The sequence below is a fragment of the Stenella coeruleoalba genome, assembly GCF_951394435.1.
Source record: "Stenella coeruleoalba genome assembly, chromosome: 9".
NCBI classification, from domain to species: Eukaryota; Metazoa; Chordata; class Mammalia; order Artiodactyla; family Delphinidae; genus Stenella; species Stenella coeruleoalba.
The window spans coordinates 73,570,364-73,583,999 of record NC_137155.1 but is presented as its reverse complement, the minus strand read 5'-3'; the positions used below and the strand labels follow the sequence as shown (position 1 = coordinate 73,583,999).

The 13,636-nt window shown below is 40.5% G+C and overlaps 1 protein-coding gene across 4 annotated transcripts in view; it reads left to right on the top strand.

Annotated features, from left to right (window-relative positions):
* CTTNBP2 (cortactin binding protein 2) overlaps positions 1-13,636 on the top strand; it is a 179,815-nt gene that overhangs the window by 133,758 nt on the left and 32,421 nt on the right. For all 4 annotated transcript variants that reach the window (XM_079932471.1, XM_079932472.1, XM_079932470.1 and 1 more), the window contains 2 exons: positions 409-504; positions 1,714-1,793. In XM_079932471.1, the coding sequence (XP_079788597.1) occupies positions 409-504; positions 1,714-1,793 (176 nt within the window). The remainder of the gene's footprint in view (positions 1-408; positions 505-1,713; positions 1,794-13,636) is intronic.

Below are 13,636 nucleotides of genomic sequence, written 5' to 3'. Positions count from 1 at the left end.
TTGGAAAGTGGGGCAAGGACCAGATAGTAAAGGACCTGTTATCTCATACAAAGTGCTCGGGCTTTGTGAAACAGGCACTGGAAGAACCATGAAAGGTTATGATCTGCTTTGTCCTTGAAAACTTCACCCTGGACATGTTTGGTTGTGTTTTCACCAGGTTTCTTTCAATCCCTTGTAAGAACAGCTTTGGAGAAGGCTGTAGCTTGAAGGCCTCCTCTTGACCATCCACAAAAATTGTACGAGGGAGTTAACCCTTTGTGTGACCCTTTCCATAGTCTGTCTGTGTCTCTGACAGTCTAAGCTCTGGAGTCCTTTGGGGTCTCACACAGGAGATCGTTCATTGACTCTTATAAGAAGAATTACTTTTAAGCTTCTCTTGATATTTCATTTTATTTTTTTTTGAACTAGGAAATGTGCCGTGGTCAGCAGGTCAGAGCTTCACCCAGTCCCCGTGGGACTTTATGAGAACGAATAAAGCAGAGCAGGTCACTGCGCTTTTGTCAGGTAAGGGTGTTCCAGACTGAGGCGATGTTGGGAGACTTTGCATCGTGAGTGTTTCACAGCACAGCCTCTGAATCTGCATGGTTTTGTCCTGTGTCCTCAGGCCACACATGTGTGACTCCCACTACTAAGTAATTAGATGTTTTTTGAAATGTTTAAGAAGAGGAAAATCAAAAGCCATGTTTCTGATACCTGTGGTGACGTCTGTCCTGATCATTGATTGCTGAGATTCTGATTGCCTTTCTCTTTAGGAACAAATTGATGTGCTTATAAGAGAGTGACAGATACCATGTTAAGAGCAGTGTCTTTTATTGCTGTCAAGTCCATGTGATTATTAGGGTACAGGCTAATTTCAGTGAGCATCTACTCTGTGCTAGGCTCTGTTGTTTACGGCACGATACAAGTATAAATTCCTGTAATCCTTACAGCAGCCCAATTAAGATACGTATTTATGTTTATCCTCATTTCATGTACAAGGAAATTGAGGCCCAGAGAGATTGATTTTCTTGTCTGAGTACATAAAGCTAGTACGTAGTATAGAAATTCTCAGTTTCTCAGCCCTTAACTCTAAAAGGCTACTGATTTCATCATGCATTTCCCAGACTTGGGAATGGAGCTTTTAAAAATTCAGTTTGAACTAATAAAGTTCTATTTTATTGCTTGAATGATACTTAAGTTTAAAAAAAGTGTGAGACCATTCCAGAAAATTCCTTCAGGCTGAAACACCATATTGAGAGAGTGGCTGAACACGGAAGGGGTTCGGGGGCAGGGGACAGAGTTTGGGAATGCACCTGTACATTAACACTGGCAAGGCTAGAACTTTCTGAGGATTGGGATTATCTCTGATGACATTTGCTTATAAACAGTAAAATATTGAATCCAGCAATCAGAGCAAATACAAGCTATAGTTTTGGAGCCCGGATCTGAATGCCCTGGTAGTGATTGACAGGAGATGGGTGGGCTCCCGGGGGAAGGTAGGGGCAGCTGGGGAGCTCTTGGGAGGCCAGCAGCAGGGGCTGTCAGTCAATACAAAGTGTTACAGTATTTTCACGATGGTAAAGGCACACTGGTGCCTCTTGGTTAAATGTCAGCTCTGCCTACATAAGTCAATAAACATGTTGTATCTTTTATGATAGGCTCTTTTATGTTTTGATCGTTTATACAGTTCACAAGAAGAGCCCATTTTTCCTTCCGTTTGCTTCTTTCTCACAGGGCCGCAGGAAGGCTGCCTCAGTAGCGTGACCTATGCCTCTATGATCCCTCTGCAGATGCTACAGAACTACCTCAGGCTGGTAGGTGGACCTGCCAAGTAGGGTCTTACACTGCCAGCCCTGACACGCACTCTGGGCTCTGACCTCATGACTTTCCTGAACAGCCCCCTCCCTGGACAACTGCTGGTACCTTCCTTCTCAATTTCTGTCACAGTCATCCAGGTGTCCATTGCCAGGACCCAGACAGTACCTGTGACCTGCCAAGTGTTTTAATTTGGGCAGGAGGAGGGTGTCTTCCCCTAACAAGGACTTGACATCAAGTAATTGATCATCAATATGGAAGAGAATGACTATAGATTTCAAGATGCCTGGCTGTGAACTTTTATAATTTAAAATTGAGGAAATATGCTATCATTAGTTAGTGTATTAATTTGGCCACTTCAGCAGAAACAATTATAGCATAAACAGTATAGAAGTTTATTTTTCTCAAACACAGCAAGTCCCAGCAGATGAGGGACCCAGGGAGGAGGAAGGCTCAGGGTGAGCCCTGCGGGTCTTACCACCTTCCCTCTCCAGGGCTGCTACCCCTGGGCGTCATGTGTGTGGTTTTGGTCAGACAGTCACCACTCCTGCTCTCAGGTTCCAGCCTGAGGGAGGAGAGCCAGGAGGGCAAGTTCCTTCCTTTCAGAGGAGCCATACACACCTTTACTGCCCACATCCCATTGACCAGAATTTAGACACTTGTCCACACCTAGTGGGAGTGTGGTCTTGCTGGGCAGCCATGCACCAAGCTAAAAGACGTAGTTCTGTTATTAAAAGGAAGGAGGAGAATATGATTATCAGGAGAGAGTAGTAAATTCTAGATACAAAATGGATAAATTCAATGCTTTGCATTTGTCCAGTACTTATTACATGGCAGGCAATATGAGGTAGAAAACACCATCCATTTTATAGATGAGGAACTTGAAGCAGAGAGGTAAGATAACGTGCTCAAGGCCACAGAGCCAGTGAGAGATAAAGCCAGGATTGTGCAAGTCCCTGACACACATGTGTGTCTCTGTGTGTGAGACACATCTAAAACTAATATTGAAGGTATAAAACATTAAGTAAACAATCATTTTGCCTTAATTTGGAAAGCTTTTTAAAAAATGAATGGGTTTGACCTTTTACAAACGTCGTTTCTATTAACTGTGAATTGATGTCTTTGTTCCTGACATAAAGAAGTTTTCAAAATTATTCGGTTGATCTCGGGAGGCTCACCATTGGGACTGACCTTTGTAAAAGCAGCCACAGCAGCATAAAACATTCAGAGGCTTTGCAGTTTAGGAAAGATGGTGTCTTCTAAATCGGATACATTCACTCTTGTTTTTGCTTTTGCAATTTGCTTCCTTCTTCTTGAAGCCTCACAGTAAGCCTGAGCGTTACATAGAAATGGGAAGGAGAGCTGTCTTATTCCTTTGCTTCAGTGAAGGTTGAAGTTGTGTGACCAACTGCTTTTCAGGAATGTGAGCCTAGGTTTTCAGTAGAATCAGCTGGTAGAATCAGGGCTTTTCACTTACCTGTTTAGATGATAAAATGACTAGAAAGGTGATGCAGCTGATTACAACCGCACCTTAGCCTTGACTGAGTAGGTCTGCCAAATGAAATGTCTGCTGGTCACGCTGTATACGGCACATTCCAAGTACATTGGTGTGTGTGCGCCTCGTAAGGCAGAAAACAGTTTCGCTCCCGATGACCAGCAAACCAGAGGCTAAATTAACTCAGCTGTGAGTTCTATTGTCAATGTAATGAGTATACACAAAGGGCTTTTTTAAATCCAACAATTAACACTTGCATGCAGATAATGAAAATTTGTCACTCATTAGCAATCACTTTAAAGTGATTCAGGCAATAATAACACAGAATCGTTGTGACTGTTTCTTCTTCCATACAAGATTATAAACCACTTATGGAGATCAACCGTGTGAGATGCATTTTTGTATTCGGTTTAGTTATTTAATTCAGTTGTTTGACACCTGTTTGTCGAGAGCCTCCTAAACGCAAGCAGTGTTTTAGAAACTTAGAGGATATAGCTGTGTATAAGATGCATTCCCTGACCTCATGGAGCTTACATTCTAGTGGGGGGGGACAGATAAAAAACAAATGAATAAATACATCTGTAATGTGATACCCAGTACTAATTATAAGTATAAAGAGAAATAAAGCAGATAAGGAGGTAAAGAGCTAATGGAAGGGGTGGCAGAAAGCTTTTGAATGGAGTTGTTAGGAAAAACCTTCCTATAATGATACGTAAACAGAAAGCTAGATGAAGTGAAGGTTGTAGCCTTGGGGAGGGTGTTTGAAGCAGAGGGAACAGCTGGTACAAAAGTGTCTAGACTGGCAATGAGGTCTGAGAGGTGACCAGAAGCCAGATCATGCAGGATCAAGGTGGGAACTTTGAATTTTATTCCAGTTATGATAGGAAGCCACTGGGTAGGACTTGAGCTAGAGTGACATATCCACCCAGTGCCACAGTAACTATAGTCATACTGATGTGTCTTTGAATTGTTGAAAATCTGTATGATAGATATGCAGACCTAGTGATACCCGACTTTTATTGAGTATTTATTGCAGGCATACCTCATTTTATTGCACTTCACTTTATCACACTTCATAGGCACTGCATTTTTATTTTTTCAACAAATTGAAAGTTTGTTGGCAATTCTGTGTAGAGCAAATCTGTTGGTGCCATTTTTTCCACCAGCATTTGCTCACTTCGTGTCTCTGTGTCATATTTTGGTAATTCTCCCAATATTTCAAACTTTTTCATTATTATTATATTTGTCGTCATCGATCTGTGGTCAGTGACCATTGATATTACTACTACCACTCACTGAAGGCTCAGATGATGGTTAGCATTTTTTAGCAATAAACTATTTTTTAATTAAGGTATGTACATTGTTTTTTAAACAATGCTATAGCACACTTAATAGACCACAGTATAGTATAAACATAAACATAACCTTTAAATGCACTGGAAACCAAAATAGTCATGTGACTCACTTTATAGCGATACTCACTTTATTGCAGTGGTCTGGAACCAGACCTGCAGTGTCTCCGAGATATGCCTGTATATGCCAAGCTCTCTTCTAAGTATATAGATTGTCTCATTTAAACATGCTATGAGGTAGCTACTTATACCAGTTACTCCCATTTTACAGGTGAGTAAACCAAGACTCAGAGTAATTTGCCCAAGGTCCTCAGCAAGAAAGTGGTAAAGTCTAAGGAATCGAACCTAGGCTGTCTTCTATTCTCATGCGTGTTATCAGAGTTTATGCTAGTTATTAACCTATTGGTTAAGGCATAGTTGTAGTAAGCAGTTTTTACTAGGTGCGTAAATGTGCTAAATAAAATGCATGTATTAAAGCCCTTATGCAGGAAACCAAACGCAGTGAAAACTTTAAATCAGGCTTTTTGGTTTTGTTTAAATGATGTTAATTTTAAATACTTTCATTGAATAGTTACATAATACAAGTGAATTTTAAGTCTCCATCCTTGAGATAATAGGAGACATTTAACTTAATTGAGTTTGAATCACTAATAACATTATAATAGTTGAACTTTTTATTAACTCAAACTTTTCTCTTAGCCAGTTCGCAACTTTTATTAGCTTATTAATAACGCTGTAATTTAATAATTCAATGAATGTGAATAATTATTATATTTAGAAAAATACATGAGATCACCCTGATCTGAGCTCTATTTTTTTATTCTTTTTTTTTTTTACATCTTTATTTGAATATATTTGCTTTACAATGGTGTGTTACTTTATGCTTTATAACAAACTGAATCAGCTATACATATACATATATCCCCATATCTCGTACCTCTTGCATCTTCCTCTCACCCTCCCTATCGCACCCATTAGGTTGTCACAGAGCCCCGAGCTCATCTCCCTGTGCTATGTGGCTGCTTCCCACTAGCTATCTATTTTTACATTTGGTAGAGTATATATGTCCATGCCACTCTCTCACTTCGTCCCAGCTAACCCTTCCCCTTCCCCGTGTCCTCAAGTCCACTCTTATGTCTGTGTCTTTATTCCTGTCCTGCCCCTAAGTTCTTCAGAACCATTTTCTTTCTTTTTTTTTTTTAGATTCCACATATATGTGTTAGCATATCGCATTTGTTTTTCTCTTTCTGACTTGCTTCATTCTGTATGACAGTCTCTAGGTCCATCCACCTCACTACAAATAACTCCATTTCCTCTTTTTTTTTTTTTTTTGCGGTATGCGGGCCTCCCACCGCCGTGGCCCGCCCCCACGCAGCCGTGGAGCACAGGCTCCTGACGCACAGGCCCAGATCCCCCCGGACCAGGGCACGAACCTGCGTCCCCCGCATCGGCAGGCGGACTCCCAACCACTGAGCCACCAGGGAAGCCCCGTTTTTTTTTTTAACATCTCAGTTGGAGTATAATTGCTTTACAATGGTGTGTTAATTTCTCCTTTACTTCATTCTGTATGACAGACTTTAGGTCTATCCACCTCACTATAAATAACTCAATTTCGTTTCTTTTTATGGCTGAGTAATATTCCATTGTATACATGTGCCACATCTTTATCTTTTCATATCTCAATGGACACTTAGGTTGCTTCCATGTCCTGGCTATTGTAAATAGAGCTGCAGTGAATATTGTGGTACATGACTATTTTTGTTTTTTTTTTTTTTTTTTTTTTTATTAACATCTTTATTGGGGTATAATTACTTTACAATGGTGTGTCAGTTTCTGCTTTATAACAAAGTGAATCAGTTATACATATACATATGTTCCCATATCTCTTCCCTCTTGCGTCTCCCTCCCTCCCACCCTCCCTATCCCACCCCTCCAGGCTGTCACAGAGCACCGAGCCAATATCCCCGTGCCATGCGGCTGCTTCCCTCTAGCTATCTACCTTACTACGTTTGTTAGTGTGTATATGTCCATGACTCTCTCTCGCCCCGTCACAGCTCACCCTTCCCCCTCCCCATAACCTCAAGTCCGTTCTCTAGGAGGTCTGCGTCTTTATTCCTGCCTTACCCCTAGGTTCTTCATGACATTTTTTTTTTTCTTAAATTCCATATATATGTGTTAGCATACTGTATTTGTCTTTTTCGTTCTGACTTACTTCACTGTGTATGACAGACTCTAGGTCTATCCACCTCATTACAAATAGCTCAATTTCGTTTCTTTTTATGGCTGAGTAATATTCCATTGTATATATGTGCCACATCTTCTTTATCCATTCATCCGATGATGGGCACTTAGGTTGTTTCCATCTCCGGGCTATTGTAAATAGAGCTGCGATGAACATTTTGGTACATGACTCTTTTTGAATTTCGGTTTTCTCAGGGTATATGCCCAGTAGTGGGATTGCTGGATCATGTGGTAGTTTTATTTTTAATTTTTTAAGGAACCTCCATACTGTTCTCCATAGTGGCTATATCATTTCACATTCCTACCAACAGTGCAAGAGGGTTCCTTTTTCTCCACACTCTCTCCAGCATTTATTGTTTGTAGATTTTTTGATGATGGCCATTCTGACTGGTGTGAGGTGATACCTCATTGTAGCTTTGATTTGCATTTCGCTAATGATTAGTGATGTTGAACATTGTTTCATGTGTTTGTTGACAATCTGTATATCTTCTTTGGAGAAATGTCTGTTTAGGTCTTCTGCCCATTTTTGGATTGGGTTGTTTGCTTTTTTGATATTGAGCTGCATGAGCTGCTTGTAAATTTTGGAGATTAATCCTTTGTCAGTTGCTTCATTTGCAAATATTTTCTCCCAGTCTGAGGGCTGTCTTTTCGTCTTCTTTATGTTTTTCTTTGCTGTGCAAAAGCTTTTAAGTTTCATTAGGTCCCATTTGTTTGTTCTTGTTTTTATTTACAGTTCTCTAGGAGGTGGGTCAAAAAGGATCTTCCTGTGATTTATGTCATAGAGTGTTCTGCCTATGTTTTCCTCTAAGAGATTTATAGTCTCTGGCCTTACATTTAGGTTTTTAATCCATTTTGAGTTTATTTTTGTGTGTGGTGTTAGGGAGTGTTCTAATTTCATTCTTTTACTTGTAGCTGTCCAGTTTTCCCAGCACCACTTATTGAAGAGACTGTTGTTCTCCATGGTATATTCTTGCCGCCTTTAGCAAAGATAAGGTGACCATATGTGCATGGGTTGACCTCTGGGCTTTCTATTCTATTCCATTGATCTATGTTTCTGTTTTTGTGCCAGTACCATAGTGTCTTGATTACTGTAGCTTTGTAGTATAGTCTGAAGTCTGGGAGCCTGATTCCTCCAGCTCCGTTTTTCTTTCTCAACGTTGCTTTAGCAATTCGGGGTCTTTTGTGTTTCCATACAAATTGTGAAATTTTTTGTTCTAGTTCTCTGAAAAATGCCATTGGTAGTTTGATAGGGATTGCATTGAATCTGTGGGTTGCTTTGGGTAGTATAATCAGTTTCACAATGTTGATTCTTCCATTCCAAGAACATGGCATATGTCTCTATCTCTTTGTATCATCTTTAATTTCTTTCATCAGTGTCCTATAGTTTTCTGCATACAGGTCTTTTGTCTCCCTAGGTAGGTTTATTCCTAGGTACTTTATTCTTTTTGTTGCAGTGGTAAATGGGAGTGTTTCCTTAATTTCTCTTTCAGATTTTTCATCACTAGTGCATAGGAATGAAAGAGATTTCTGTGCATTAATTATGTATCCTGCAATTTTACCAAATTCATTGATTAGCTCTAGTAGTTTTCTCGTGGCATCTTTAGGATTCTCTATATATAGTATCATGTCATCTGCAAACAGTTTTACTTCTTCTTTTGCAATTTGGATTTCTGTTATTTCTTTTTCTTCTTTGATTGCTGTGGCTAAAACTTCCAAAACTATGTTGAATAATAGTGGTGAGAGGGGACAGCCTCGTCTTGTTCCTGATCTTAGAGGAAATGGTTTCAGTTTTTCAGCATTGAGAACAATGTTGGCTGTGGGTTTGTCATATATAGCCTTTATTTGTTGAGGTAAGTTCCCTCTATGCCTACTTTCTGGAGGGTTTTTATCATAAATGGGTGTTGAATTATGTTGAAAGCTTTCTCTGCATCTATTGAGATGATCATATGATTTTTCTGTTTCAGTTTGTTAATATGGTGTATCACATTGTTTGATATGCATATATTGAGAATCCTTGCATCTCTGGGATAAACCCCACTTGATCATGGTGTATGATCCTTTGGTGTGATGTTGGATTCTGTTTGCTAGTATTGTGTTGAGGATTTTTGCATCTGTGTTCTTTAGTGATATCGGCCTGTAGTTTTCTTTTTTTTTGTGGCATCTTTGTCTGGTTTTGGTATCAGGGTTATTATGGCCTCATAGAATGAGTTTGGGAGTATCCCTCCCTTTGCTGTATTTTGGACAAGTTTGAGAAGGATAGGTGTTAGGTCTTCTCTAAATGTTTGATAGAATTTGCCCGTGAAGCCATCTGGTCCTGGGCTTCTGTTTGTTGGAAGATTTTTAATCACAGTTTCAATTTCAGTGCTTGTGATTCATCTCTTCATGTTTTCTCTTCCTTCCTGGTTCAGTCTCAGGAGGTTGTGCTTTTCTAAGAATTTGTCCATTTCTTCCAGGTTGTCCATTTTATTGGCATATAGTTGCTTGTAGTAATCCCTCATGATTCTTTGTATTTCTGCAGTGTCAGTTGTTACTTCTCCTTTTTCATTTCTAATTCTGTTGATTTGAGTCTTCTGCATTTATTTCTTGATGAGTCTGGCTAGTGGTTTATCAATGTTGTTTATCTTCTCAAAGAACCTGCTTTTAGTTTTATTGATCTATGTTATCGTTTCCTTCATTTCTTTTTCATTTATTTCTGATCTGATCTTTGTGATTTCCTTCCTTCTGCTAACTTTGGGGTGTTTTTGTTCTTCTTTCTCTAATTGCTTTAGGTGTAACTTTAGATTGTTTATTTGAGGTGTTTCTTGTTTCTTAAGGTAGGATTGTATTGCTATAAACTTCCCTCCTAGAACTGCTTTTGCTGCATCCCATAGGTTTTGGGTTGTCGTGTTTTCATTGTCATTTGTGTCTAGGTATTTTTTGATTTCCTCTGATTTCTTCAGTGATCTCTTGGTTATTCAGTAGTGTATTGTTTAGCTTCCATGTGTTTGTATTTGTAAACAAACAAATCTGTAAAAAAATACAGATTTTTTCCTGTAATTAATATCTAGTCTCATAGTGTTGTGGTCAGAAAAGATACTTGATACCATTTCAGTTTCTTGAATTTACCGAGGTTTTATTTGTGACCCAAGGTATGATCTGTCCTGGACAGTGTTCCATGAGCACTTGAGAGGAAAGTGTATTTTGTTGTTTTTGGATGGAACGTCCTATAAATATCAATTAAATACATCTTGTTTAATGTATCATTTAAAGCTTGTGTTTCCTTATTTATTTTCATTTTGGATGATCTGTCCATTGGTGAAAGTGGGGTGTTAAAGTCCCCTACTATGACTGTGTTACTGTCGACTTCTCCCTTTTATGGCTGTCAGCATTTGCCGTATGTATTGAGGTGATCCTATGTTGGGTGCGTAAATATTTACAATGTTATATATTCTCCTTGGTTTGATCCCTTGATCATTATGTAGTGTCCTTCTTTGTCTCTCGTAATAGTCTTTGTGTTAAAGTCTATTTTGTCTGATATGAGAATTGCTTCTCTAGGTTTCTTCTGATTTCCATTTGCCTGGAATATCTTTTTCTATCCCCTCACTTTCAGTCTGTATGTGTCCCTAGGTCTGAAGTGGGTCTCTTGTAGACAGCATATATACAGGTCTTGTTTTTGTATCCATTCAACCAGTGTATGTCTTTTGGTTGGAGCATTTAATCCATTTACATTTAATGTAATGATCGATATATATGTTCCTATTACCATTTTTTAAATTGTTTTGGGTTTGTTACTGTAGGTCTTTTCCTTCTCTTGTGTTTCCCGCCTAAAGAAGTTCCTTTAGCATTTGTAGTAAAGCTGGTTTGGTGGTGCTGAATTCTCTTAGCTTTTGATTGTCTTTAAACGTTTTAATTTCTCCATCAAATCTGAATGAGATCCTTGCTGGGTAGAGTAATCTTGATTGTAGGTTTTCCCCTTTTATCACTTTAAATATTTCCTGCCCCTTCCTTGTGGCTTGCAGAGATCTGCTGTTAAGCTTATGGGAATTCCCTTGTATGTTATTTGTTGCTTTTCCCTTACTGCTTTTTTTTTTTTTTTTTTTTTGGGCGGTACGCGGGCCTCTCACTGTTGTGGCCTCTCCCATTGTGGAGCACGGACTCCGGACATGCAGGCTCAGCAGCCATGGCTCACGGGCCCAGCCGCTTCGCCGCATGTGGCATCTTCCCGGACCGGGGCACAAACCTGTGTCCCCTGCATCGGCAGGCGGACTCTCAACCACTGCGCCACCAGGGAAGCCCTCCCTTGCTGCTTTTAATAGTTTTTCTTTGTATTTAATTTTTGATAGTTTGATTAACATGTGTGTTGGCGTATTTCTCCTTGGATTTATCCTGTATGTCACTCTCTCTGCTTCCTGGACTTGATTGACTCTTTCCTTTCCCATATTAGGGAAGTTTTCAACTATAATCTCGTCAAATATTTTCTCAGTCCCTTTCTTTTTCTCTTCTTCTTCTGGGCCCCCTATAATTTGAATGTTGGTGCATTTAATGTTGTCCCAGAGGTCTCTGAGGCTGTCCTCAATTCTTTTCCTTTTTTCTTTATTCTGCTCTGCAGTAGTTATTTCCACTATTTTATCTTCCAGGTCACTTATCCTTTCTTCTTCCTCAGTTAATTCTGCTACTGATTTCTTCTAGAGAATTTTTAGTTTCATTTATTGTATTGTTCATCATTGTTTGTTTGCTCTTTAGTTCTTCTAGGTCCTTGTTAAATGTTTCTTGTATTTTCTGCATTCTGTATCCAAGATTTTTTATCATCTTTACTGTCATTACTCTGAATTCTTTTTCAGGTAGAATCCCTATTTCCTCTTCATTTGTTTGGTCTGGTGGGTTTTTACCTTGCTCCTTCATCTGCTGCATATTTCTGTGTCTTCTCATTTTGCTTATCTTACTGTGTTTGGGGCTCCTTTTCACAGGCTGCAGGTTCGTAGTTCCCATTGTTTTTGGTGTCTGCCCCCAGTGGCTAAGGTTGGTTCAGTGGGTTGTGTAGGTTTCCTGGTGGAGGGGACTGGTACCTGTGTTCTGATGAATGAGGCTGGATCTTGTCTTTCTGGTGGGCAGAACCGCGTCTGGTGGTGTGTTTTGGGGTGTCTGTGATCATATTATGTTTTTAGGCAGCCTCTCTGCTAATGTGTGGGGTTGTGTTCTTGTCTTGCTAGTTGTTTGGCGTAGGGTGTCCAGCACTGTAGGTTGCTGGTCGTTCAGTGGAACTGGGTCCTAGCGTTTTGATGGAGATCTCTGGGAGAGCTTTCACCGTTTGATATTACATGTATCCGGGAGGTCTCTGGTTGACCAATGTCCTGAACTTGGCTTTCCCAACTCTGAGGCTCAGGCCTGACACCCATCTGGATCACCAAGACCCTGTCAGCCACATGACCAGGTACATGGGCAGTTTCTTGCCTTTTGGGAAGTCTGAGGTCTTCTGCCAGCATTCAGTAGGTGTTCTGTAGGAGTTGTTCTACGTGTAGATGTATTTCTGATGTATTTGTGGGGAGGAAGGTGATCTCCATATCTTACTCCTCTTTCATCTGGAAGGTCCCTTGAGCCCTATTTTTTTTTTTTTTTTTTGTGGTACGCGGGCCTCTCACTGTTGTGGCCTCTCCCGTTGCAGAGCACAGGCTCCGAACGCACAAGCTCAGCGGCCATGGCTCACGGGCCTAGCCACTCACGGCATGTGGGATCTTCCAGGACTGGGCCACAAACCCGTGTCCCCTGCATCGGTAGGCTGGCTCTCAACCACTGCGCCACCAGGGAAGCCCAAGCCCTAGTTTTAAATGTACAGCACAGAATCCCCATGGACACAATTCTTGAGAATTATATTGGCTGTCCACTCAAGTATGTGCCATGCTCATTATCAAGAATCATCACTAGGAGATTCTACTTAGTCTTCATACATTCCCCAAATAAGTTTGCTATGTTCCCATAGAAGTAATGTTGTAAATGATGGTTACGTATCTAAGACGGCCCACAAAAGCTCATCAACCCCTTTAGCAGATGACCAAGTTTAGCCTGAGCTTATTCAGAGTATGGAGGGGCAATGCTGGGTAAGGTCGTAGTGGAAGAAGGAAGCCAGTTCCCTGGTATGAGGAAGAGGTGATTCCAACACCAGTGGATCCTTGGCTTCCCTGGCTACAGTGCAAGAAGATTCTGGCCAGTAGGGCAAGTGTCAGCCCAGAGGAGGTCTGGAGCAGCAAGAGTTCATGAGTGCCAGAGGTGAGGTGACCAGGGGGAAATTATATCCAAGAATTATATCTTTTAGTTTTACTTTTTAAATAGTTATAACACCCAAGTTACTACTTCTGTGTTAATAAGTGAGGGCCTATCTGTATTTGAAGTTAGTAACCAAGTCTGATCTTGGCCTTTTTTTTTTTTTTTTTTTTTTTTGCGGTACACGGGCCTCTCACTGTTGTGGGCTCTCCCGTTGCAGAGCACAGGTTCTGGATGCGCAGGCTCAGTTGCCATGGCTCACGGGCCCAGCCGCTCTGCGGCATGTGGGATCTTCCCGGAATGGGGCACAAACCCGTGTCCCATACATTGGCAGGCGGACTCCCAGCCACTGCGCCACCAGGGAAGCCCGGATCTTGGCTTTTATGGTTTCACTAAGCTAATTTTTAAAAGCATATAGTATGGGTGTCCCTCTGTGTGTGAACTATAATTTCTCTTGAATTCCATTATTCTCTTACACCTATTCTATAAAGAGGGACCTCAGCAAATGCTTAAAACC